The sequence below is a fragment of the Vidua macroura genome, chromosome 29, assembly GCF_024509145.1.
Source record: "Vidua macroura isolate BioBank_ID:100142 chromosome 29, ASM2450914v1, whole genome shotgun sequence".
Classification (NCBI taxonomy): Eukaryota; Metazoa; Chordata; class Aves; order Passeriformes; family Viduidae; genus Vidua; species Vidua macroura.
The window spans coordinates 2,187,777-2,212,020 of record NC_071599.1 but is presented as its reverse complement, the minus strand read 5'-3'; the positions used below and the strand labels follow the sequence as shown (position 1 = coordinate 2,212,020).

General features: G+C 69.8%; 5 protein-coding genes and 1 long non-coding RNA gene across 6 annotated transcripts; 3 read left to right on the top strand and 3 right to left on the bottom strand.

The window, feature by feature from the left end:
* The first annotated feature begins 612 nt into the window (after nucleotides 1-612).
* Nucleotides 613-5,428, top strand: B4GALT3 (beta-1,4-galactosyltransferase 3). The gene is given in 7 exon segments (XM_054001228.1): nucleotides 613-1,018; nucleotides 2,312-2,388; nucleotides 2,390-2,548; nucleotides 3,516-3,706; nucleotides 3,789-3,911; nucleotides 4,619-4,723; nucleotides 4,846-5,428. Coding segments are annotated over 7 exon segments (1,224 nt in total). The 5' UTR covers nucleotides 613-744; the 3' UTR covers nucleotides 5,141-5,428.
* Nucleotides 1,112-2,300, top strand: LOC128820461 (uncharacterized). Its single transcript, XR_008440906.1, has 3 exons — nucleotides 1,112-1,874; nucleotides 1,905-2,059; nucleotides 2,090-2,300. It is a non-coding gene; the product is annotated as an uncharacterized LOC128820461 (long non-coding RNA).
* Nucleotides 5,378-13,331, bottom strand: PPOX (protoporphyrinogen oxidase). Its single transcript, XM_054001103.1, has 13 exons — nucleotides 13,271-13,331; nucleotides 13,084-13,178; nucleotides 12,261-12,395; nucleotides 11,783-11,898; nucleotides 10,367-10,499; nucleotides 8,654-8,798; nucleotides 7,752-7,951; nucleotides 7,326-7,386; nucleotides 7,126-7,244; nucleotides 6,909-7,034; nucleotides 6,130-6,279; nucleotides 5,738-5,780; nucleotides 5,378-5,642 (listed from the first exon to the last, which is right to left on the bottom strand). Exons 2-13 carry the CDS (start codon nucleotides 13,168-13,170, stop codon nucleotides 5,416-5,418), a joined length of 1,542 nt encoding a protein of 513 aa, XP_053857078.1. The 5' UTR covers nucleotides 13,171-13,178; nucleotides 13,271-13,331; the 3' UTR covers nucleotides 5,378-5,415.
* A 453-nt stretch (nucleotides 13,332-13,784) lies between these two features.
* Nucleotides 13,785-19,524, bottom strand: USP21 (ubiquitin specific peptidase 21). The gene is given in 16 exon segments (XM_054000952.1): nucleotides 13,785-13,875; nucleotides 13,963-14,073; nucleotides 14,175-14,283; nucleotides 14,405-14,483; nucleotides 14,587-14,673; nucleotides 15,207-15,311; nucleotides 15,407-15,467; nucleotides 15,531-15,710; nucleotides 15,800-15,888; nucleotides 15,890-15,912; nucleotides 16,004-16,043; nucleotides 16,045-16,128; nucleotides 16,569-16,629; nucleotides 18,239-18,653; nucleotides 18,735-18,790; nucleotides 19,469-19,524. Coding segments are annotated over 14 exon segments (1,527 nt in total). The 5' UTR covers nucleotides 18,646-18,653; nucleotides 18,735-18,790; nucleotides 19,469-19,524.
* On the top strand, nucleotides 18,644-19,639 carry LOC128820296 (proline-rich protein 2-like). The gene is made up of 2 exons (XM_054000951.1): nucleotides 18,644-18,902; nucleotides 19,239-19,639. The coding sequence occupies exons 1-2, from the start codon at nucleotides 18,644-18,646 to the stop codon at nucleotides 19,637-19,639; spliced, it is 660 nt and encodes a 219-aa protein (XP_053856926.1).
* Nucleotides 19,640-19,737: 98 nt separating this feature from the next.
* Nucleotides 19,738-23,608, bottom strand: UFC1 (ubiquitin-fold modifier conjugating enzyme 1). The gene is made up of 6 exons (XM_054001209.1): nucleotides 23,486-23,608; nucleotides 23,163-23,230; nucleotides 22,121-22,184; nucleotides 21,954-22,030; nucleotides 20,890-20,980; nucleotides 19,738-19,964 (listed from the first exon to the last, which is right to left on the bottom strand). The coding sequence occupies exons 1-6, from the start codon at nucleotides 23,606-23,608 to the stop codon at nucleotides 19,893-19,895; spliced, it is 495 nt and encodes a 164-aa protein (XP_053857184.1). The 3' UTR covers nucleotides 19,738-19,892.
* Between the last annotated feature and the right edge of the window lie 636 nt (nucleotides 23,609-24,244).

The following is a 24,244-nucleotide window of genomic DNA, read 5'->3' as shown; positions in this document are numbered from 1 at the left end:
TCACCGAGCGCCACCGGCGCCCCCTCGGGGCCCCCCCGCCCCGCTCTGCCCCCCCCGCCCGCCCGGTGCGGCCGGAGCGCGACCCCGCCGCGCCCCCGCCCTCTGACGTCATCACGCCGCGCCCCCCGCTCCAAGATGGCGGCGGCCGGGCGGGGCTGAGCCGGGCCCGGGCAGGTACCGGGAGCGGAGCGGCACCGGGGCCGGGGGGGGGTGACCCGCGGGGACTGCCCAGAGGGCGGGAGCGCTGAGCCGGGCCCGGTAGTACCGGGGAGGGCCCGGGCCGGTACCGGAGCCGGGGGGTGGCAGGACTGGGAGCGGGGCTGGCGGGCTGGAACCGGAGAGGGGAGCAGGTACCGGGGCCAGGCGGGGCAGGACCGGCCTCAGGCCTGTACCGGGGCCGGGAGGACTCGGGGAGGGGAGCGGCGGAGCGGTACCGGGATCAGGCCGTACCGGGACCGGCGGGACTCGGTGGGGGAGGCCGTACCGGGGCCGGATTGGGCTGAGCCGGGAGCGGGGACTGAACGGGACCGTTCCCGGTAGCGGAGAGCGGCTGAGCGGGGTCCGAGCCTCTCCCCCGCCAGCGCTCCGAGCCCCGTCCCCTCTGCCCCGCAGCCCCGGTGCCCCCGCCATGCTGCCCCGGGCCGCTTGGGCGGCTCTCCGGTACCACCGGGCGGCTCTCCGGTAACACCGGGCGGCTCTCCGGTACCACCGGGCGGCTCTCCGGTACCACCGGGCGGCCCCGCGATGCTGCGGCGGCTGCTGGAGCGGCCGTGCTCGCTGGCGCTGCTGGTCGGGTGCCAGTTCGCCTTCGTGGCGTATTTCTCGCTGGGCGGCTTCCGCAACCTCACGGCGCTCTTCGGTCGCGCCGCCGGTCCCGCCGTGGACTATTCCCGGACCCACGACGTGTACGCCAACCTCAGCCGCGTGGCTGCCGGTACCGGCACCGGGAGCGGCCCCGCCGCGCCGCCAGACCCCGCCAGGCCGCTGCCGTTCTGCCCTGAGAGATCGCCGTTCCTCGGTGAGAGCGGGGGGACAACGGGAGCACCGGGGAGAGAACGGAGACTCCCGGGGAAGGAAACGGGGAGGGGAACCGGTGAGAGAGAAGATCCCCGGGAGGGGAACCGGGGAGAGGGAAGGAACCGGGGACTCGTGGGGGAAAGAACCGAAGCCCCCCGAGGGGAGGAACCGGAGCCCCCCGGCAGGGAAGGACCGAGGAGTGACCCCTCCTCGTGGGAGGAGGAACCGGTGCCAGCCCCTCCTCCCGGTAAAGATCCGGTGCCAGCCCCTCCTCACGGGACCGAACCGGTTCCAGCCCCTCTCTCCGGTAAAGATCCGGTTCCAGGCGCTCCCCCCGGTAAAGATCCGGTTCCAGGCGCTCCCCCCGGTAAAGATCCGGTTCCAGGCGCTCCCCCCGGTAAAGATCCGGTTCCAGGCGCTCCCGGGAAGGAGCCGAGCCTTCCCCGGGAGGAAGAACCGGTCGAACCGGTTCCCTCCCCCCCCCGGACCCTGCACCGGGAAGGAGCCGCTCCCTCCCCCACCGGGACAGAACCGGAGCCGCCGGGGGAAGAACCGGGCCCGGAAGGGAAATGGGGGGTGGGGGGGGGGCAAAGCCCGGGAGCCCCGGTTTGGGACTGGGAGGGATAAACCCGGCCCAGTTTGGGACTGGGGACACAAACCCGGCCCAGTTTGGGACTGGGGACACAAACCCGGCCCAGTTTGGGGTTTAGGGACCTGAACCCAGCCCAGTTGGGGATTTAGGGACACAAACCCGGCCCAGTTTGGGGTTTGTATCCCCAAACCCAGCCCAGTTTAGGACTGGGGACACAAACCCAGCCCAGTTTGGGGTTGTGTCCCCAAACCCAGCCCAGTTTGGGGTTTGTATCCCCAAACCCAGCCCAGTTTAGGACTGGGGACACAAACCCAGCCCAGTTTGGGGTTTGTATCCCCAAACCCAGCCCAGTTTGGGGTTTAGGGACCTGAACCCAGCCCAGTTTGGGGTTTAGGGACAAAAGCCCAGCCCAGTTTGGGGTTTAGGGACACAAACCCAGCCCAGTTTGGGGTTTGTGTCCCCAAACCCAGCCCAGTTTAGGACTGGGGACACAACCCCAGCCCAGTTTGGGGTTGTGTCCCCAAACCCGGCCCAGTTTGGGGTTTAGGGACCCGAACCCAGCCCAGTTTGGGGTTTAGGGACCCAAACCGAGCCCAGTTTGGGGTTGTGTCCCCAAACCCGGCCCGGTTTGGGGTTGTGTCCCCAAACCCCGCCCGGGTCGGGCCGGGCCGGCCCCCAGCGCTCTGACGCCCCTCCCCGCAGTGGGGCCGCTGGCCGTGTCCTTCGCCCGGGTGCCGACGCTGGAGCAGATCCGGGCCAAGAACCCGGGGGTGCAGCCGGGGGGGGCGGTACCGACCCCCCCTGTGCGAGTCCCGCTCCCGCACCGCTGTCATTGTCCCGCACCGCAACCGCGAGGGCCACCTGGGCCACCTGCTCTACTACCTGCACCCCTTCCTGCAGCGCCAGCAGCTGCACTACGGCATCTACGTGGTGCACCAGGTGGCCACGGGGGTCCCCCGGGTGGTTTGAGGGGTCCCCAGGGTGGTTTGGGGGGTCCCCAGGGTGGTTTAGGGGATCCTCGGGGTGGTTTGAGTCTGTTTGGGGGGTCCCCAGGGTGGTTTGAGTCCATTTGGGGGGTCCCCAGGGTGGTTTGGGGGATCCCCAGGGTGGTTTGGGGCATCCCCAGGGTGGTTTGAGTCTGTTTGGGGGGTCCTCAGGGTGGTTTGGGGGGTCCCCAGAGTGGTTTGAGGGATCCCCAGGGTGGTTTGAGTCCGTTTGGGGGATCCTCAGGGTGGTTTGGGGGGTCCCCAGGGTGGTTTGAATCCACCTGGGGGGTCCCCAGGGTGGTTTTAGGGGTCCCCAGGGTGGTTTAGGGGATCCTCGGGGTGGTTTGGGGGATCCCAAGGGTGGTTTGAGAGGTCCCCAGGGTGGTTTAAGGGATCCTCGGGGTGGTTTGAGTCTGTTTGGGGGGTCCCCAGGGTGGTTTCAGGGGTCCCCAGGGTGGTTTGGGGGACCCTCAGGGTGGTTTGAGTCTGTTTGGGGGGTCCCCAGGGTGGTTTGAGGGATCCTCAGGGTGTTTTCAGGGGTCCCCAGGGTAATTTGGGGGGGGTCCCCAGTGCTTCCAGTCCCTTTCCCCACTCTCCAGGCTGAGAATCCCATGTGGAGCTGGGTGAAGCTGCTGAATGGGAGGGTTCAGGGACGGTTTAGAGGGGACATTTTGGGGTGACCCCAGGACATTTTGGGGTGACCCCAGGAGGTTTTGGGGTGACCCCAGGAGGTTTTGGGGTCCCCCCAGGCTGGGAACTGCACGTTTAACCGGGCCAAGCTGCTGAACGTGGGGGTGAAGGGATGGTTTAGAGGGGACGGTTTGGGGTGATCCCAGGAGGATTTGGGGTGTTCCCAGGACATTTTGGGGTATCTGTAGGATATTTTGGGGTGACCCCAGGAGGTTTTGGGGTCTCCCCAGGCTGGGAACTGCACGTTTAACCGGGCCAAGCTGCTGAACGTGGGGGTGAAGGAGGCCCTGAAGGACGAGGACTGGGACTGCCTGTTCCTGCACGACGTGGACCTGATCCCCGAGAACGACCACAACCTCTACACCTGCGACCCCTGGAACCCCAAACACGCCTCGGTGGCCATGAACAAATTCGGTTACAGGTGAGCCACGCCCCTGGGGACACCCTGGGGACACCCTGGGGACACCCTGGGGACAGCTGGCTCACTGTCCCCGTGTCCCCAGCCTGCCCTACCCGCAGTATTTCGGGGGAGTCTCGGCGCTGACCCCCGACCAGTACATGAAGATCAACGGGTTCCCCAACGAGTACTGGGGCTGGGGGGGCGAGGACGATGACATCGCCACCAGGTAGGGCTGGGGACAGCCAGGGGACACTGCCACGGCACGGGGGTGTGGCGCTCGGGGGGGTGGCATCGTGGGGGGGGGGGTGTGCCCAGCGAGCAGGGGGGACTCAGGGGGTGTGACATCACTTTGGGGGGGGCACAGAGGGTGTGACAGTGCCCTGGGAGGGACATGGGGGGGTGTGACATTGCCCTGGGGGGGGACACGAGGGGTGTCCTGTCACACTGGGGGGGGCACAAAGGGTGTGACATTGCCCTGGAGGGGACACGAGGGGTGTCCTGTCACACTGAGGGGGAGGGGACACAGGGATGTCCCCATGTCCTGTCCCCCCAGGGCGACGTGATGACCCCCTAACCTCACTGTCCCTTTGTCCCCATGTTTGTGTCCCTTGTGACGATGTCACTGTTTGGGGACATTAGAGGCTGTCCTGCCACCCTGGGGCTGTCCCTGTCCCCCCGTTACCCTCCCTTCTCACTGTCCCCCTGTTGGTGTCCCCTGTGATGGTGTCACTGTGGTGGCTGTCGCTGCCACCCCGGGGGTGTCCCTGTCCCCTTAGGGTGACACCGTGGCCCCCCCTTCTCGCTGTCCCCACCGCTGGGCGACACGGGGGCTGTCCCAGCGCCCTGCCCGCAGCCCGGGGCTGTCGCTGTCGCTGTCCCCGCCCCGGTGCCACTGTCCCCGCCCCGGTGCCACTGTCCCCGCTGTCCCCGCAGGGTGCGCCTGGCCGGCATGAAGATCTCCCGCCCGCCCGTCTCCATCGGCCACTACAAGATGGTGAAACACAAGAGCGACAAAGGCAACGAGGAGAACCCGCACAGGTCCGGGGGGCTCCGGGCTGGGGGGGGGGGGGGGCTCCGAGGGGGACAGCGAGGGGCGGGCGACAGCGGTGACAACGACAGCGGTGACAACGACAGCGGTGACAAGGGCGGGCCGCCCCCAGGTTCGACCTGCTGGTGCGGACGCAGCGCACGTGGACGCAGGACGGGATGAACTCGCTGAGCTACGCGCTGCTGGCGCGGGAGCTGCGCCCGCTCTACACCAACCTCACGGCCGACATCGGCTGCGACCCCCGCGGCCGCCCCCGCGCCCCCCCCGCCGGCCGCTTCCGCGAGGAGATGCTGCGGCAGCCGCCCCGCGGGGACCTGCCGCCGCTGCCGCTGTCATTGTCACCTCCCCGCAACGGCAGCGCCGCGCCGCCCCGCGGGGGCAACCACAGCGTGGCACCCCCGCCCTGAGCCCCCCGAATCGCCGCCCCCCGAGGCCGGGGTGGGCTCCGGGCTGGCGGCGAGCCCGGGGGGGCTGCTGGCCACCGGGGGGATGGGGGACACCCCCCGGGCGGGGGGGGGGATGTGGGGTGAGCCGGGGGCTCGCCCGGCCCTGTCCCCCCCCCCCCCACCCCATCCCGCCGCGGGGTTTTTGGGGTCCCCGGCTGGGGCGCGCGGGTATTTATTCTATTTATGAGCCGCTCCCTGGACCTTTCTAAAGGGTTTTTTTTCAATTAAAAAAAAAATCACTTTGTCCTACGCTGGCGGCCGAGGGGGACCCCGGGGCTGCTCGGGGTGGGGTGGGGGGTCGGGACTCGGGGGGAGACCCCGGGGTTCAGGGGGGGGGACCCCAAAATGCGCCCCACGGCCGCCTTGGCGCTGGCGATGCAGTCGTTGACGGAGACCCCGGAGTAGGAGGCGCCGATCAGGCTCAGGGGCAGCTCCTGCTCCTTCAGGAAGCGCTGGATCCGCTCTGGGGGGGGACAGCCACAGCAGCTGGGGACACGCTGGGGACAGCAGGGACCCCCCCGGGGACAGCAGGGACACCCCCAGCCCTGCCCCTCTCACCTAGGCGCTCCCAGTGTCCCAGCGTGTACTGGGGGATGCAGTCCTGGGGAAAAGGGGTGGGGGGGACACAGGTGAGCCCCTGAGAGCCCCCCCCAAAGTGTCAGCCACCCAGAGCCCCCCCCCCCCAAGAAATGTCACCCACCCAGAGCCCCCCCCAAAATGTCACCCCCCCAGCAAGTGTCACCGACCCAGAACCTGTCTGGAATGTCACCCACCCAAAACCACCCCTCGCAAAGTTTCACCCACCCAGAGATTCCCCCCCCAAAAGTGCCACCCCCACCCTGAAGTGTCACCCACCCAGAGTCCCTCCCCCCCAATGTCACCCACCCAGAGCCCCCCAAGCTGTCACCCCCCCCCAAATGCCACCACCACCCCCCCCAAGTGTCCCCCACCTGCTGCACCCTGACGATGGCGCGGGCGGGGGTCCCGGCCAGCCCCAGGTGGTCGCTCACGGCCGCCCGTGCCCGGCGCAGCAGCAGCTCCGGGGCCACCACGGCGGGGTCCCCGAAGCTCTGCCGGAACCAGGCCCCGCCCAGCATCACCTGGGGGACACCGCCAGCCCCCCAAAGTCACCCCTGTGACACCCACAGTGTCCCCAGGGCCACCCAGTGCCAGCCAGCCCCCCAAAGTCACCCCTGTGACACCCACAGTGTCCCCAGGGCCACCCAGTGCCAGCCAGCCCCCCCAAAGTCACCCCTGTGACACCCACAGTGTCCCCAGGGCCACCCAATGCCAGCCAGCCCCCCAATTCACCCCGGGCACCACCCCGGTGTCCACAGGGTCACTCAGTGCCAGCCCCCCCAAATCACCCCTGTGACACCCCCAGTGTCCCCAGGGTCACCCCCTCCTGGTGTCACACACCGTGAGCCCCCCCCAAATCACCCTCCCGGGTGTCCCCAGTGTCACCCCTCAGGGTGTCCCACCCAGGTGTCCCCAGTGTCCCCACCATGAGCCCACAGCAGGGGGGGGGTCCCAGCATCACCTGGGGGACACCGTCAGCCCCCCAAAACCACCCCAGTCACACCCCCCAGTGTCCTCAGTGTCACCCCTCAGGGTGTCCCCCCACGATGTCCCCAGTGCCACCCCCCCCCCAAATCACTCCTGTCACTCTCCCTGGTGTCCCCAGTGTCCCCCCTGTGATGTCCCCAGTGCCACCCCTCCGTGTCCCCACCGTGAGCCGCAGCGAGGGTCTCCCGGGGGTCGCGGGGGTCCCGTCGTGCTCCGGGAACGCCACCGAGTCGTAGACGATGCCCAGGAGCGCCGGGTCCTCCGAGGATGGCACCAGGTGGCCAAAACCCTGCGGGGGGGGGCGAGCTGGGGTCACCGCGGGGCTCGGGGCCACCGCGGGGCTCGGGGACAGCTCGGGGACAGCTCGGGGACCCTCTCACCGTGACGGGCAGCGCGGCCCCCTCGTACTGCAGGTTGACCACGGCCACGGAGGCGGCCGGGATCGCCCGGAGCTCCCGCGCCAGCGGCTCCGCCTCGGCCGGCAGCGCCCGGGCCAGCGCTGGGGACAGCGGGGACATCAGCGACACCGCGGGGACACGGCGGGGACACGGCGGGACCCCCCCCCGCCCCGCCCCCGTACCTGCGGCAGGGAGGGCGCTGACAACGTGATCGGCCGTGATGGTGGCATCGGGCAGCGTGAGCTGGGGACACAGCGGGGAACACTGGGGACACCGGGGAGGGGACTGGGGACAGCACTGGGGACACTGGGGACAGCACTGGGGGCATTGGGGAGGGGATTGGGGGCATTGGGGAGGGGACTGGGACACTGGAGGCACTGGGGGCACTGGGGAAACCACTGGGGACACTGGGGGCATGGGAGAGGGGACTGGGGACACTGGGGAGGGGACAGAGAGCACTGGGGACTGGGGGACAGGGGTGGGGGGGACGGAGAGCGGGAAGGGGACCCGGGGGACACCGGAAAGGGACCCAAGGGACACTGGGGAGGGGACAGAGAGCGGGAAGGGGACGCAGGGAGGGGACCGGGTGGCACCGGCAGTGTCCCCACCTGCCAGCGGCCGCGGCGGCGGCACAGGTGTGTCAGGGGCGCGTGGCAGCGCAGCTCGGCCCCGCGGGGGGACACGAAGGCCACCAAGGCGCGCGCCAGGGACTCCATCCCCCCCCGCAGGGACCACTGGCTCCAGCGCTCGGCCCGCGCGCGCCGCGCCAGCGCCGCCTCCGCGCCCGCCCCGTCACCTGCGGCGACACCTGCGCGACACCGGCGGTGACAACGCGCGGGGGGGGGGACCCCACGGTGTCCCCAGACCCGGGGTGTCCCCCATGCCACCCCTCACTGCATCCCGGTGACAGCCAAATGAGGGGTCCCCACGGTGTCCCCACGCTGTCACCAGCCCGGGGTGTCCCCCACACTGTCCCCTGTCCCAGCTCCATGGGATGGACCCGTCCAAGGGGTGGCACCTGTGGGTCCCCGTGGTGTCCCCCTGTCCCTGTGGTCACCAGATGCCAGTGCCAACCCAGCAGTGTCCCCACAATGTCCCCACCATGTGGCAGTGCCAGCCCCAGCAGTGCCAGCCCCAGTGTCCCCACAATGTCCCCGCAGTGTGGCAGTGGCAGTGCCAGCCCCAGCAGTGTCCCCACCGTGTGGCAGTGCCAGCCCCAGCAGTGCCAGCCCCAGCAGTGTCCCCAGTGTCCCCACAGTGTCCCCACCGTGTGGCAGTGCCACAGCAGTGTCCCCAGTGTCCCCACAGTGTCCCCACCGTGTGGCAGTGCCAGCCCCAGCAGTGTCCCCACAGTGTCCCCACCGTGTGGCAGTGCCAGCCCCAGCAGTGTCCCCACAATGTCCCCACCGTGTGGCAGTGCCACAGCAGTGTCCCCAGTGTCCCCACAGTGTCCCCACCGTGTGGCAGTGCCACAGCAGTGCCAGCCCCAGTGTCCCCACAGTGTCCCCACCGTGTGGCAGTGCCAGCCCCAGCAGGACGGAGCCGCGCCGTCTCTCGGCCTGGAACAGCGCGGGGAAGCAGCTGCGCACGCTCAGGGCCCGGCTGTCCCCGGCAAACACCCCCCGGCACAGGCTGTCCACGGCCACCTCGGCCACCTGCGGGACAGGGACAGTGACACAGATAGTGACACAGTGACAGTGACACAGGGACAGTGACACAGGCACAGGGACACAGGCACAGGCTGTCCACGGCCACCTCGGCCACCTGCGGGGCAGGGACAGTGACACAGGGACAGGCACACAGGGACAGGGACAGTGACAGAGGGACAGTGACAGTGTCACAGTGACAGTGACACAGGGACAGGCACACAGGGACAGTGACAGTGACAGAGGGACAGTGACAGTGACACAGTGACAGTGACACAGGGACAGTGTCACAGGCACAGGCTGTCCACGGCCACCTCGGCCACCTGCGGGACAGGGACAGTGACAGTGACACAGATAGTGACACAGGGACAGTGACACAGGGACAGTGACAGTGACACAGGGACAGTGACAGAGGGACAGTGACACAGGGACAGTGACAGTGTCACAGTGACAGTGACACAGGGACAGTGACACAGGCACAGGCTGTCAACAGGCACCTCGGCCACCTGCAGGAGGGGACAGGGACACGGGGACAGGGACAGTGACACAGTGACAGTGACACAGGGACAGTGACAGTGACACAGTGACAGTGACACAGTGACAGTGACAGAGGGACAGTGACAGTGACAGAGGGACAGTGACAGTGACACAGTGACAGTGACACAGTGACAGTGACAGTGACACAGTGACACAGGCACAGGCTGTCCACGGCCACCTCGGCCACCTGCGGGAGGGGACAGGGACACGGGGACAGCGATAGGGACAGCAGGGCCGGTGACAAGGACAGTGACAGCGGGGCCCCACCCGCCCCGGGGAGCCCCGATAAGGCCGGGTGGGGCTTTGGGGACACTTCTGGGGGCTTTGGGGGCGTTTATCGGGGTTGGGCGTAGGGCTCGGGGGCACTATCGGGGTTTTGGGGGATCATCAGGGTTTTGGGGGTGTGGTGATGTTTTGGGGCGATTATGGGGGTTTTGGGTTCGGTTAGGGGGATTTTGGGGGGGTTATGGGGGTTTCTGGGGGGGGTGACGGTGTTTTTGGGGTGGTTCTGTAGATTTTGGGGGGTGGTTCTGGGGATTTTCGGGGGTGATGATGTTTTGGGGTGGTTCTAGGGGTTTTGGGTTTGGTTAGGGGGATTTTGGAGCGGTTCTGGGGGATTTTGAGGGGTTTTGAGGGAGTTTATGGGGATTTTTTTGGGGGCTGATGGTGTTTTGGGGGGTTTTGGGGGGTTCTGAGGGTTTTGGGGGGTTCTGAGGATTTTGGGGGTGTGATGGTGTTTTGGGAGGTTCTGGGGGAGTTTATAGGAATTTTTGGGGGGGCTGATGGTGTTTTGGGGGGTTCTGAGGGTTTTGGGGGGGCTGATGGTGTTTTGGGGGGTTTTGGGGGTTTTGGGGGGGTGATGGTGTTTTGGGGGGTTCTGGGGGTTTTGGGGGGGTGATGGTGTTTTGGGGGGTTTTGGGGGTTTTGGGGGGGTGATGGTGTTTTGGGGGGTTCTGGGGGTTTTTAGGGGTGCGATCCTGTTGCGGGGGGTTCTGGGGGTGGTTCCAGGAGGTTCTGGGGGTTCGGGGTCCCGCACCCACCTCGGGGCCGAAGCGGCGCCGGGCGAAGGCGTGGGCGCTCTCGTCCGGGCCCGTCCCCGCCGGGGTCAGCAGGTCCCGCAGCGCGCTCCAGAGCAGCGCCCGCGAGAACGGCGGCACGGCCCGCAGCAGGGCCCTGGGGACAGCGGGGACAGCGGGGGTGGCATTGGGACAGTGGGGTGGCATTGGGGACAGCGGGGGTGGCATTGGGGACAGCCCGCAGCAGGGCCCTGGGGACAGCGGGGACAGCGGGGGTGGCATTGGGACAGCGGGGGTGGCATTGGGGACAGCGGGGGTGGCATTGGGGACAGCCCGCAGCAGGGCCCTGGGGACAGCGGGGACAGCGGGGTGGCATTGGGACAGCGGGGGTGGCATTGGGGACAGCGGGGGGTGGCATTGGGGACAGCCCGCAGCAGGGCCCTGGGGACAGCGGGGACAGCGGGGGTGGCATTGGGACAGGGGGGGTGGCATTGGGGACAGCCCGGACCAGCCCCCTGGGGACAGCGAGGGTGGCATTGGGACAGCCCGCAGCAGGGCCCTGGGGACAGCGGGGGTGGCATTGGGGACAGCCCGCAGCAGGGCCCTGGGGACAGCGGGGACAGCGGGGTGGCATTGGGACAGCGGGGGTGGCATTGGGGACAGCGGGGGTGGCATTGGGACAGCGGGCATTGGGGACAGCCCGCAGCAGGGCCCTGGGGACAGCGGGGACACATGGGGTGGCATTGGGGACAGCCCAGAGCAACCCCCTGGGGACAGCGAGGGTGGCATTGGGGACAGCCCGCAGCAGGGCCCTGGGGACAGCGGGGGTGGCATTGGGGACAGCCCAGACCAGCCCCCTGGGGACAGCGGGGACACACGGGGGTGGCACTGGGATGGGGGGGTGGCACTGGGGACAGCAGGGGTGGCATTGGGGACAGCCCGGAGCAACCCCCGGGGACAGCAGGGACACACAGGAGAGGCACCGGGGACAGGGGGAATATGGCCCAGAGCAGCCCCTGGGGACACTGTGGGGACAAGGATGGCACTGGGGACAAGGGGTGGCACTGGGGACAGGGATGGCACTGGGGACAAGGGGTGGCACTGGGGACAGGAGGTGGCACTGGGGACAAGGGGTGGCACTGGGGACAGGAGGTGGCACTGGGGACAAGGATGGCACTGGGGACAAGGGATGGCACTGGGGACAGGAGGTGGCACTGGGGACGGGGGACACAGCCCAGAGCAGCCCCTGGGGACACCGTGGGGACAGGGATGGCACTGGGGACAGGGATGGCACTGGGGACAAGGATGGCACTGGGGACAGGAGGTGGCACTGGGGACGGGGGACACAGCCCAGAGCAGCCCCTGGGGACACTGCCCAGTTAAGGTGACGCAGGGGCCAGGGGACAAGGGGAGGTGGCCCGGGTGACAGGGGACACCCACCGCAGCCCCGAGGGCAGGGGGTGCAGGGCCCCCCCCAGGTACAGGAAGCGGTTCCGGGACGCCGGGTGGCCCCTGGGGACAGCCAGGATGTCACCGGCCAGCCCCAGCTCCGACACCTGCGAGGACACGGCGGTGGCACCAGGATCCACGCGGGGACCCCAAAAATTCATCCAGGGACCCCCAGCATCCACACAGAGACCCCAAAATTCATCTAGGGAACCCCCCCCCAAGACCCCAGCACTTCGGGACCCCTCTGGCACCCCAAAAACCATCCCCGAGGAGCCCCCCAACCCCCCCCCCCACCTCAAACCCAACCCCAGGGGACCCCTCCCAAACCCCCAGAGACCCCTCTGGCACCCCAAAACCAACCCCAGGGACCCCTCCCCAACCCCCAAGGACCCCTCTGGCACCCCAAACCCAACCACAGGGACCCCCCCCGGACCCCTCTGTCCCCCCAAGCCCCCCGGACCCCCCGTACCATGTGCAGGGTCTCGGCCCCCGCGGGCCCGGCCGGCCGGACGCCCCTCGGGCCGTGCTCGAACACGGCGCCCTCGGGGGTCCGGGTGCTCTGCAGCCACCCCCCGAAGCGGCCGCTGGCCTCCAGCAGCACCACCTGGGGACCCCCGGGACCCCCGAGTCACCGCCGGGAACCCCGAGTCACAACCGGGCCCCCAAATCCCCACCGGGACCCCCCGAATCACCCCCGGGACTCCCGAATCACCATTGGGATCCCAAATCCCCACCGGGACCCCAAATCACCCCCGGGACCCCAAATCCCCACCGGGACCCCCGAATCACCCCTGGGACCCCAAATCACCACCGGGACCCCGAATCCCCACCGGGACCCCCGAGTCACCCCCGGGACTCCGTGGGAATTGGGGGCACCGGGGGGATTGGTGTTTTTGGAGAATTGGGGGTCCTGGGGAAAAAAGGAAACCCCGCGGGGAATTTGGGTGCTGGGGGAATTTTGGGGTACGGGGAGGGGGGGGGGGGAAGGGAACCCCGAGGGGATTGGGGTCCCGGAAGAATTGGGGGTCCCGTGAGGGGTGAGAATCCCGCGGGAATTGGGGGTCGGGGGAATTGGGGGTCCCGGGAGGGAAAAGGGAACCCCAGGAGCATTGGGGGTCCCGCGGGAATTGGGGGTTTCTGAAAGGATGGGGGTCCCGGGGGGGACACCGGGGGTGCCGGGGATCCCGGAGGGGCGCTGGGACGGAGGGAAGGGGAGCTGGGAGGTCCCGGGATGGAGCGGGGGGGACAGTCCGGGGGTCCCGCGGGGAGAGTTCCGGGGGTCGCACGCTCACCTTGGGCGGGCGGGGGGCGCGCACCAGGTGGTAACAGGCGGCCAGGCCGCTGATGCCGCCGCCCACGACGGCCACGGTGGGCGGCATGACGGGAGCTGCGGCGGGCACGGTCAGAGAGGCCCTGGGAGCCCCCAGAGCCGCCCGGGCCCGCACCCCGGGACCCCCGGGACCCCCGGGACCGCCTCACCTGTCCCGCGTCCGCCGCGCCGGCCACGCCCCTCCCCGCCGCCTGGCAGGGGAAGGGGCGGGGCTGACAGCAGGCGGACCAATGGGAACGCGCAGCGCGTTGATGGACAGCGCGCCGTGGTGATAAGCCACGCCCTCCACGCCGCCAGCCAATCATCACGCGCGCCTCGCCAGCGCGACCGCGCCCATCCCTAATCAATCAACACGCCCCGCCCGTGTCCATGAGACACGCCCCCATAAACCACGCCCATCCAATATCTGTCAATCGTAACCTCCACCCCTTACCATCAAGCCACGCCCCCTCCCAAGGCCACGCCCCTCCAGCCCCAAAACTCGGCGTTTTTTTTGGGGTTTTTTTAATAAATTTATTCACAAAACCCCCCGGGGCCGCGCGGGCCGCGGCCGCACCCCCCGCACCCCCCTCTCCGCGGGCTCCGGGGGGCTCCCGGGGCGGGGGCACCAAGGGGTTCACCCCCCCCCCAGCCCCGTCCCCCGGGCGGCTCCGGGCGGGGGTCTCAGGCTCTGCGGCCGGGGGGCTCCTCCAGCTCGTAGAACAGCACGTAGCCCTCGCTGGACGGCACCTGGTTCTCGCTGATGGGCGAGACGCTGCGGGGACACCCTCAGCACCCGCGGCGGGGGCTCGGGGGGTGCCCGGGCGGGGCGGGGGGCGCGGGCGGGGCGGGGGGCACTGACCGGGAGTCGTTGTAGACGCGCCAGCCGGCGGGGTCGCGGCAGAAGGCCGTGTAGTGCCCGTAGTGGACGCTGCCCGAGTGGTTGCACAGCGCGTACAGGCTGTAGACGGGGCTGCCTGCGGCGGGGTCGGGGAGGAGGGGGGCGTCAGGGTTAGGATCCCCCCAGCCCAAAACCCCGAGCCCAAAAGCCCCCCCCCCCGGAGCTCTCCTCACCCGCCTTCTCGCTGGGCGAACTCCCGCAGGTTGAGCTGCTGCAGCGGGAAGTCCACGAAGACGGAGCATTTCTTGATGGAGTAGCGCGTGGTGGAGAAACGGTTCAGGTCTGCCAAGGGTTAAGGGAACCGGCGTGGGGGCAGAGGACGGAGGGGTGACCCCTTGTGCCCCCCACCCCCCGCCTTCCAAAAGTTTCGGGGTGTCCCGCCGTGGCGATTCCCAAAGGATACGGAGCACCAGGATGCGTGGGAAGCGCTGGATCGTCAGCTTCTTGGTGCTCCGCGTGCGCTGCCGGCACTTGTCACACACCTGAGGGGGACGGGACGCTCAGGGAGGGGCTGGGGGACACACCGGGGTGCAGGGGGGGTCCCCGGGGGCGTGGGGCGGCGGGGGGGGGGGTCCATCCTCTCACCGGGGCGTTCTCCGAGTCCAGCTCCTCCTCCTTGGTGAAGAGGCTGAAGCAGTCGTGGAGCGAGACCTTGCCCCCGGCAAAGCTTTTCTGGAGGGCCACGAGGTCAGGGGGGGGGAATTTGGGGGGCTCTGAGGGGGTTTTGGGGAGGTCTGAGGGGTTTTTGGGGAGGTCTGAGGGGGTTTTGGGGAGGTCTGAGGGGGTTTTGGGGGGGTCTGAGGGGGTTTTGGGGGGGTCTGAAGGGTTTCTGGGGAGGTCTGAGGGGTTTTTGGGGAGGTCTGAGGGGTTTTTGGGGGGGTCTGAAGGGGTTTTGGAGGATCTGACAGGTTTTTGGGGGGGTCTCTGAGGGGTTTTTGGGGGGTTTGAGGGGTTTCTGGGGAGGTCTGAGGGGTTTTGGAGGATCTGACAGGCTTTTGGGGGGGGTCTAAGGGGTTTTTGGGGGGGCTGAAGGGTTTTTTGGAGAGGTATGATGGGATTTTGAGAGGGTCTGAGGGGTTTTGGGGGGTCTGAAGGGTTTGGGGGGGGGCTCTGAAGGGTTTTTGGGGGGGCTCTGAAGGGTTTAGGGGGGCTCTGAAGGTTTTTTGGGGGGTCTGAAGGGTTTTTGGGGGTCGCCCCAGCCCTACCTTTGGGATGGGCAGCGAGAGGTCGCAGAACACCTCGAAGGTGGTGGAGCGGTAGCCGCAGGCCTGGCACTTGAGGCAGCTCTTCAGCTGCCCCCACAAAGAGATCTGGGGGGCAAAGGGGGGGGGTCAGGGGGGCACCCCCAGAAGTTTTGGGGTCCCGGGGAGGGGGGGGCACACCCCCATTGCCAGCGCTCACCCACGATCTTGCTGTCCTCCCTCTCCAGGTAGCGCTTCCACATCTGGTTGGCGCGTTCGTCGTCGCTGCGGGGTGGGGGGGGGCGACAACCGGGGTGGGGTTTTTGGGGGGTCAGCTGTCCCCAAAACCGGAGTTCCCCCTTCCCCAGCATCCCTCCCTCCCCTCTCACCTGAGCGTTTCGGGGTCCTCCAGGGCCGGGGGGTCTCCGCGTGTCCGACAGGATGCTGGGCGTGCGCCGGCCCTTCCTGTTGATCTCCACGTGCAGCCGGTCCATGAAGAACTTGAGGAATTCCTGCGCGTCCTGCTGGCTGCGGGGACGGCCACGCTTTGTGCCCACCCCCTGGGGAGGAGGGGGGGGGTCCCCACAGGTTTCGGGGGGGGGGGGGGGTGTCCTCACCTGTAGCCCGTGAAGGAGGGCACATATTTTTGGAACACGGCCTTGAAGCGCCCGGGGTTGACAGCCTCGGAGGAGTCGGGGTGCCACAGGGGCGGCGATGACATCGGCGAAGGCTGCGGGGACATGGCGGCATCAGCGCGCCCCGGGGGGGTTATGTAACGCTCTGGGGGGGGGCTGTGGGGACTTTTGGGGGGTCTGTCCCACCTTCGGTGAGCTCTTGGGGGGCGCGGGGGCCGGGGGGGCTGCTCCTGCTGGAAGTCCCGGCGCAGGCAGTAGTCCCGCAGAGGTTTGGTGCTGCTCAGGCACTGCAGCACGGCGTTCATGAAGCACTGGGGGGGGGGGACACGGGGACATCCCGGCGTGTGGCACGTCACCAGGGGTCCCTCGGGGTGTCCCCTCCGCTGTGGGACCCCGTGGGGCTGGGGGTCCCCGGGGATGGGATGTCCCCTGTGGGATGGGACTGCGGTGGGACGGCCACAAAGAGGCTCGGGGACACTGAGGTGACCCCCGGGTGACACCAAGGGACCCTTAAAGGACACCAAAGGGACCCCAAATCCCTCCCACACCCAGGACACAGGGACGGGAGGGTTGGGGGACAGTGCTGGGGGACCGGGGGAGCTCTGGGAATGCGACATCCCAGCAGGACAGGAGGGTGGCACCACGGCTACCGAGCATGGGAGACACCGAGGTGACCCCGAGGGGACCCCCAAATCCCTCCCGCACCCCAGAACAGAACCCCGGGAGGGGCGGGGTGGCCACGGCCACTTACCGTGTTGCCCAAATTCCTGAGGCCGACGTGGCCCGAGCCCAGCAGCAGCGTGTGGTGGGTCTGGGGGGGACAGCGGGGGACACCCGGTGAGCCTCGCCCCGCCCGCCCCGTCCCCCCGGGCGTCCCCCGGCGGCGGTGGCTTCACCTCGCCGGTGACCAGCAGTAGCCCCATGACCGCCGTGTGCACCACGGACTCGGAGATGTCGGTGGCCCGGCCCTGGAGCTCCCGGCGGGTCACCAGCGAGCGGTGCAGCTTCCGCGGCAGCTCCACCAGCGTGGCTCCCTGCAGCCCCGGCATGGTGGCACCGGCTCGGTGGCTCCGGGGTGGCCCCCGCGGGACCGGTGGCACCGCTGCCGGCCACCGGCGTGTCCCCTCCCCCTCAGCTCATGAGCTGATCCGATTCCCCCGGCTATTCTGGGCCGCGCGAGGCTCATCCCGGGGGATTAATTTAGCCGGAGCTGCCCCGGGAGACAGCGAGAGCCCGGAGGGGCGCCGAGGTAAACGCCCCCCAAAAAGCCCTCCCCGCTTTCCACCGAGGGGGTTCGGGGGCTCGGCGGGGTCGCGGGACCCCCCGCGGCAGCGCTGGGGACATCCCGAGGGGGGGCGAGGCCGTGCGGCCCTGGCCCGGTGGGGTTTCGGGGATTACGATCCCCCCACACGTGGCCGGGCAGGTGCGGGATGGGCCGGGGGGGAGGCGGATGCGGAAACGGGGAGGGGGCAGCGGCCACCCCCGGCCACCTCGGTGCCACCGGTCAGCCGTGGTCACCCTGGAGCTGTGGGGACAGAACCCAGAGCCCCCGGGATGGCACCGGCCACCCCCAGCCCCCCAGAGCCATGGGGGGTCCCCAAAACAGGACTGGAGCGGGGACAGGTGAGACCACCACCACTGTCCCACCCTGGCGATGTCACCGAGCCTGGGAGCGGGGACAGCACGGGGGTCACAATGTCCCCGAGGCTGGGGACACCGCGGGGGTCTCAAAATGTCCCCAAAGCTGGGGACAGTGTGGGGGGGTCGCAAAATGTCCCCAAAGCTGGGGACAGTGTGGGGGGGTCGTAAAATGTCCCCAAAGCTGGGGACACAGCAGGGATCTCAAAGTGTCCCCAAAGCTGGGGACACAGCAGGGATCTCAAAGTGTCCCTGAGGCTCGGAACAGCACGGGGATCTCAAAATGTCCCCAAAGCTGGGGACAGCATGGGGGTCTCAAAATGTCCCCGAGGCTCGGAACAGCATGGGGGGTCTCAATACGTCCCCGAAGCTGGGGACACCGCGGGGGTCTCAAAGTGTCCCCGAAGCTGGGGACACCGCGGGGCCCACGCCACCCCCCCCGCCCCGCCCGAGGCTCTTACGGCGGCCCGCCTTGTCCTCGGTCCGGCCGGGTGCGGGGCTGCCGGGGCCGTGGCCGAACGGGGGGGTCCGAGCGGGCGCCGGGGGCCGCCCTCGGGGCGCACGGAGAGCAGCGGCGGGGTGGCCTTGCCGTCGGGCCCGGGGGCCACGGTGACCCTGCGCAGCGAGGAGCTCCTGCGGAGCGCCAGCGCGCCCGCGCCCAGCGGGTGCCCGCAGTCCCTGAGCACCAGCCGGCTCAGCGCCACCGCCACGTCCTCGGCGCGGCCGGGGACACCGGGGACGCCGCCGCCGCCGCCTCCCTGGCTCAGGTCGCCGATGCTGATGGATTTGGAGCGGGCCAGGTTGCTCCGGCGCCGCTCGGCCGCGCTGGGCAGCGAGAAGGAAGCGCTGCCGGGCACCTGCGGGGCCCCCCCGGGCACCCTCACGCCGTGATCGGCCTTGAGCGGCCCCCGGCGGCCCCCCGGCCCGCGGGGAGCGGGGTCCCCCCGCTTGGCCGCCCGGCCCCGCTCCAGCTCCAGCTTCTTGGGCCGGGGGTCGTCGGGGGTCGGCGGCGGCCGGGGGGGCAGCAGGCGCAGTTTGGGGGCCGGGGAGAGCCCGTTGGGGGCCGCATGGCGCTCCTGGCTCAGCGCTCGGTGGCCGCTGGGCAAGCGGGAGCCCGCCCGGGGCTGCGCGGTCACCACGGCGCCGGTGTCCCTGGCGCGGCCCAGGCGGTGCTCCGAGGCCTGGGGCATGGCGGGGCCTGCGGGGACAGCGACAGGCTGGGGACAGGGCTGGCGACAAGGGCGGGGGTGGCAGAAGGGGACGGGCAAGGGGCACCCACCTGCTCACAGCCCCCCGCGGCCGGCGGCCGGACACAGCGTCCCGTCGGCGGGGGCCCTGCGGGGACACGGCGTCACCGGGGGACCCCAAAGCCTCGGGGGGGGGACCCCAAAGCTTCGGGGGGACCCCGAAGCCTCGGGGGACCCCCCAGCTCCGTGGCAGCCTCTCGGTGAGTCCCGGGGGGTTTGGGAGCACCGGGAGTGTGTGTCCCCCCCCCCACCCCGCCCCAGGCCGGGTCCTGCTCCCCGGGGAGGTGATGGCTGGTCCCGGAGGGGCGGAGGACAAAGCCCCGCTGTCCCCCGGGTTGGGGCGGGGGTCGCGGCGGGAGCTCCGAGGCCTTGGCCGGGAAGGGCCGCTGGAAAAGCCCCCCCCCGGCCCGCGACCCCCGCGCTCCCCCAAAAGCGGCTCCCGCAGCCCCCCCCGCCCCTCGGGGCCCCGCCCCCCTCTCCCGGCCCGGGGTCCCTCACCGGGGGTGTCCCCTGCCCCCCCCCCCCCCTCCCCGCAGCCCCCACCGGTTCCCCCCTCCGCTGCCCCGGGGCTCCCCGCTGCCCCCCCCCCCCCCCATCATCCCGGTACCCCCCCCCCGCCCCCCGGGGCCCTGTCCCGCACCCCCCGGCCGGCCCCGCGGCTCCCGTGGGGGGGGTGCCCGCCGTCCCCGAGCCCCTCCGGCCCCGAGTGACGCCCCCCGAGCCCCCCCCGCGCCCCACACGGGGTCGCCCCGCGGTCCCCCCGCACCTCCCGCGGGCCGCCATGGCAACAACTCCCGCCGCACCCGCCGCCATCTTTGTTCCTCCCTCAGCCGGCCCCGCCCCCGGCGGCCTCGCCGGCGGCTCTGCGCGTGCGCCGCCCTCCCGGCCACGCCCCCCCGGCGCCGCGCGTCGCCATGGAAACCGCGCGGCGTCTTAAAGGGACCGCGACCCGCGCGGGTTTCTGAAAGGGGGCGGGGGAGAACACCGGGGGGTGTTGGGGACAAATCCCCCCCAAAATAACAAACCGCCACTAAATCGGGGTTCAGCGTTTATTGGGGAGCAGCAGCCAAGCGGTGGGGAGGGGTGGCAGCAGCTGGGAGGGGAATGGGGGGAACCCTCGAGGGAGGGGGACCCCCAAGGGGAGCGGGACCCCCAAGGTGGGGGGACCCCCAAAGTGTCCCCCCCGTTGGTCACTTGTCCTTGTGCTGGATGAGGCCCTTGGAGATCAGGTCCGGGATCTCCACGGCCAGCCAGGGACCCAGCTGTGGGGACAGGGGTCACTGCTGTGGGGACACCCCCGAAAAGTGTCACCCCCCCCCCCCAACTCGGTGTCACACCCCCGGAAAGTGTCACACCCCCCCCAAAATGTGACAGCCCCCCCCCTCGGTGTCACACCCCCCCTCACAAGTGTCCCCCCGCCCCAGCGTCACACCCCCCAGTGGGTGTCACACCCTCCAAAACGGTGACAACCCCCCCGTGTCACACCCCCTGTAAGGGTGTCACCCCCCCCTCAGTGTCACCCGCAAAGACTGTGTCACACCCCCCCAATGTCACACCCCCCAAAAGGTGACAGCCCCCCCCAAGGCCACCCCCCATCAGTGTCACCCCCCCAATGTCACACCCCCCAAAGGTGACACCCCCCTCAGTGTCACCCCCCTCAGTGTCACCCCCCTCAGTGTCACCCCCCTCAGTGTCACACCCCCAAAAGGTGACACCCCCCCCTCAGTGTCACCCCCTCAGACTGTGTCACCCCCCCCATCAGTGTCACACCCCCAAAAGGTGACACCCCCCTCAGTGTCACCCCCCCTTCAATGTCACCCCTATCAGTGTCACCCCCCCCAGACTGTGTCACCCCCCCTTCAGTGTCACACCCCCAAAAGGTGTCACCCCCCTCAGTGCCACCCCCCCTCAGTGTCGCCCCCCCAATGTCACACCCCCAAAAGGTGACACCACCATCAGTGTCACCCCTCCCCATGGGTGTCACCCCCCAAATGTCACACCCCCAAAAGGTGACAGCCCCCCCAAGGCCACCCCCCCCCAGTGCCACCCCCCTTAGTGTCACCCCCCCTCTATGGGTGTCACCCCCCCCGGGTGACCTCCCCAGCCCCCCCCCCCGGTGTCCCCGCGCAGGTGCCACCCCCGGTGTCCCCCCGGTGTCCCCCGGTGTCCCCCGGTGTCCCCGCTCACCCCCAGGGCCATCAGGTGTGCCAGCCCGAACTTGGGCACGTTCCTGGCCCACAGCGGCTTGAAGTGGTCACTGAGGCAGATCTTCCCCCCCCTGCGGGGCCAGCGACCCCTCAGAGCCCCCCCCGGGACCCCCAAAACCCCGCGACCCCCCCCAGTGACCCCCCAAAACCCTGCGACCCCCCCCAGTGACCCCCAAAACCCTGCGACCCCCCCCCGGTGACCCCAGGACCCACCCCCAGTTGTTCAGAGCCCCAGGACCCTCCCCAAGACCCCCCCCCCCCAACCTCAAGACCCCCCCCAAGATGCCCCCAAACCCCCCTTTCTACCCCCCCAAACCCCCCCAAGACCCCCCCAGGACCCCAAAACCATCTCTAGAACCCCCCCAAGACCCCCCACGGACCCCCCAAACCCCCCAAGGACCCCCAAGCTCCCACAAGACCCCCCCCAAACCTCCTCCCAAGCCCCCAAACCCTCCCTAGAACCCCCCAAACCCCCCAGGACCCCCCAAAGACCCCCAAACCCCCCCAACCTCCTCCCAAACCCCAAATCCCTCTCTAGAACCCCCCAGGACCCCCCCAACCTCAAGACCCCCCAAAAACCTCCCCCTTAAGGCCCAAAACCCTCCCCAGGACCCCCGCAAATCCCCACCACACCCCCCAAGGACCCCCCAAACCCCCCCAGGACCCCCCCAAACCCCCCCAGACCTCCTCCCAAACCCCAAAAACCTCCCTAGAACCCCCCAAGGACCCCAAGGACCCCCCAAACCCCCCCCAAGGACCCCCCCAAACCCACCTAGGACCCCCCCAAACCTCCTCCCAAACCCCAAAACCCTCCCTAGAACCCCCCAAATCCCCACCATACCCCCCCAAGGACCCCCTAAACCCCCCCAGGAACCCCCCAAGGACCCCCCAAACCCCCCCCAGACCTCCTCCCAAACCCCAAAACCCTCCCTAGAACCCCCCAAGGACCCCCCAAACCCTCCCTAGAACCCCCCAAACGCCCCAAGGACCCCCCAAACCCCCCCAGGACCCCCCCAAACCCCCCCAAACCCCCCCCAGCCCCACCGGTACATCTTGGCCGTTTTCCCGTCCAGCTCGGGGATGGCGATTTCGGGGGCGGTGCCCGGGTACGTCACCGGGATCTGGGGGGGGGTCATGGGGGGGTCAGCACCCCCTTGGGATCCCCCACCCCCCCAAAACCCCAACCCCCCCCCCCGGAGCCCCCTCCTCACCTCGAACTCGATGTTGAACTCGTACCTGAGCAGCTCATGGATGTACCAGCAGCGCCCGCTCCAGCTGCGGGGGGGGGGGGGGGGCTTCAGTGACCCCCCCCGGGACCCCCCAACCCCTCAGTGACCCCCCAAAACCCCTCAGAGCCCCGCAAAACCCCTCAGAACCCCCCAAATCCCCTCAGAACCCGCCAAACCCCTCAGTGACCCCCCAAAACCCCTCACAGCCCCCCATATCGCTCAGAACCCCCCCCAAAACCATCACAGCCCCCAAAACCCCTCAGTGACCCCCCCCGGGACACCCCCAAACCCCTCAGTGACCCCCTCAAACCCCTCAGTGACCCCCCAAACCCCTCAGAGCCCCCCAAAACCCCTCAGAGCCCCCCAAATCCCCTCAGAGCCCCCCAAAACCCCTCAGTGACCCCCCCGGGTCCCCCCCCAAATCCCTCAGAACCCCCCAAAACCCCTCAGTGACCCCCCAAACCCCTCAGAGCCCCCCCAAACCCCTCAGAGCCCCCCAAAACCCTCAGTGACCCCCCTGGGACACCCCAAATCCCCTCAGAACCCCCCAAACCCCTCAGAGCCCCCCAAAACCCCTCAGAGCCCCCCCCGGGACCCCCCAAACCCTCAGTGACCCCCCCCAAAACCATCACAGCCCCCCAAACCCCTCAGTGACCCCTCCAGTACACCCCCAAATCCCTCAGTGACCCCCAAACCCCCTCAGTGACCCCCAAAACCCCTCAGAGCCCCCCCAAACCCCTCAGAGCCCCCCCAAACCCCTCAGAGCCCCCCAAGACTCCTCAGAGCCCCCCAAAACCCCTCAGTGACCCCCCCGGGGACTCCCCAAATCCCTCAGACGGTTTTTGGGGGGGGGGGTCCCTGATATTGCGACCTCCCCGGGGCCGCTCCGGTGACCGGGGGGACGTCCCGGGCTCACTGAGGGGATTTTGGGAGGGGGGGGGGTCCCAGTGCCGGTGTGCCCGTCCCGGGGGGGGGGGTCCCGGTGTGACCGGGGGGGGGGTCCCGGAGCCCCCTCCCCCCTTACCGGGTGCCCTCGGGGTTGGACTCCAGGCGGAACCAGTCGGTGTCGGCGCGTTTGTTGTTCTCCACGTACTGCGGGGACACCGGGGGGGGGTCACCGGTACCGGGGGGGGGTCACCGGTACCGGGGGGGGGGTCACCGGTACCGGGAAAGGAACACCGGGGGGGGGACATGGGGAGAGAGAGGGCAGCAGCGCGGAGACACCGCGAGGGGGAAAACCGGCAGCGATGCGGACACCGGGAGAGCACCGAGGACGAACGGGAGCGCGGCCAGGCGGGAACCGTGTGGGAAGGGGGAGGGTGGAACGGCGCGGCGCCACGGACGCACCTGGATGAGCGCCCGGTACTCCTCCCGCAGCCGCTCGGCCCAGCCCTCGCGGTCCCGCGGCCCCGCCGGTGCCCGCAGCAGCGGCAGCTCCGCCACCGCCCGCCGCGCCGCCGCGTCCGCCATGGCCGGGCCCCGCCATGCCGCCCCGCCGGAAGTGACGTGGCGCCGCCGCCCGCCGCCGCCGCGCCGCCATCTTCTCTACGGGCGTGGCGGGAGCGCGGTGACGTCGCCGCCGCCATCTTGGGTGAGGGCACGCCCGGCGCGCGAGGCCGCCGCGGCGCCGCCATCTTTAGTGATGGCAGCGAGGCGAGAGAGGTGGGCGTGGCTCGGCTGGGGGGCGGCACCCCCAGCCCCAGGGACCGCCCCCTCCGCAAGGACCGCCCCCAACAGCGACAGGGACCGCCCCCCACACCCCAGGGACCGCCCCCTCCCCAAGGACCCCCCCCCCTAACAGCGACAGGGACCCCCCCCACACACCCCAGGGACCGCCCCCAACAGCGACAGGGACCGCCCCCCACCCCAGGGACCGCCCCCTCCCCAGCGACCCCCCCCCAAAAGCAACGGGGACCCTCCGACAGCCCCGGGGACCCCCCCGCCACAGCAACAGGGACCCCCCTCAGCCCTAAGGATGCCCCCCCCTCGGACCCCCCCCCTCACAGCAACAGGGACCCCCCTCAAAACCTCAGGGACCCCCCCCCCCACCCACGGACCCCCCAGCCCAAACGACATCCACACCCCTGGGACCCCCACTGACACCCC

What these genes read in the sequence shown, in the direction of transcription:
- UFC1 (XM_054001209.1), bottom strand. Translation starts at nt 23,608, where the DNA reads ATGGCGGACGCGGCGGCGCGGCGGGCGGTGGCGGAGCTGCCGCTGCTG. An exon ending in TCCAACCCCGAGGGCACCCG is followed by an intron (nt 22,185 to 23,162) that starts GTAAGGGGGGAG and finishes CCCCCCCCGCAG; the next exon opens with CTGGAGCGGGCGCTGCTGGT. An exon ending in CACACCTGATGGCCCTGGGG is followed by an intron (nt 19,965 to 20,889) that starts GTGAGCGGGGAC and finishes CTGTCCCCACAG; the next exon opens with CTGGGTCCCTGGCTGGCCGT.
- LOC128820296 (XM_054000951.1), top strand. Translation starts at nt 18,644, where the DNA reads ATGGCGGGGCCTGCGGGGACAGCGACAGGCTGGGGACAGGGCTGGCGA. An exon ending in AGCTCCGTGGCAGCCTCTCG is followed by an intron (nt 18,903 to 19,238) that starts GTGAGTCCCGGG and finishes CCCTCCCCGCAG; the next exon opens with CCCCCACCGGTTCCCCCCTC.
- PPOX (XM_054001103.1), bottom strand. Translation starts at nt 13,170, where the DNA reads ATGCCGCCCACCGTGGCCGTCGTGGGCGGCGGCATCAGCGGCCTGGCC. An exon ending in CAGCGCCCTCCCTGCCGCAG is followed by an intron (nt 7,245 to 7,325) that starts GTACGGGGGCGG and finishes CGCTGTCCCCAG; the next exon opens with CGCTGGCCCGGGCGCTGCCG. An exon ending in GACCCTCGCTGCGGCTCACG is followed by an intron (nt 6,280 to 6,908) that starts GTGGGGACACGG and finishes GGTGTCCCCCAG; the next exon opens with GTGATGCTGGGCGGGGCCTG.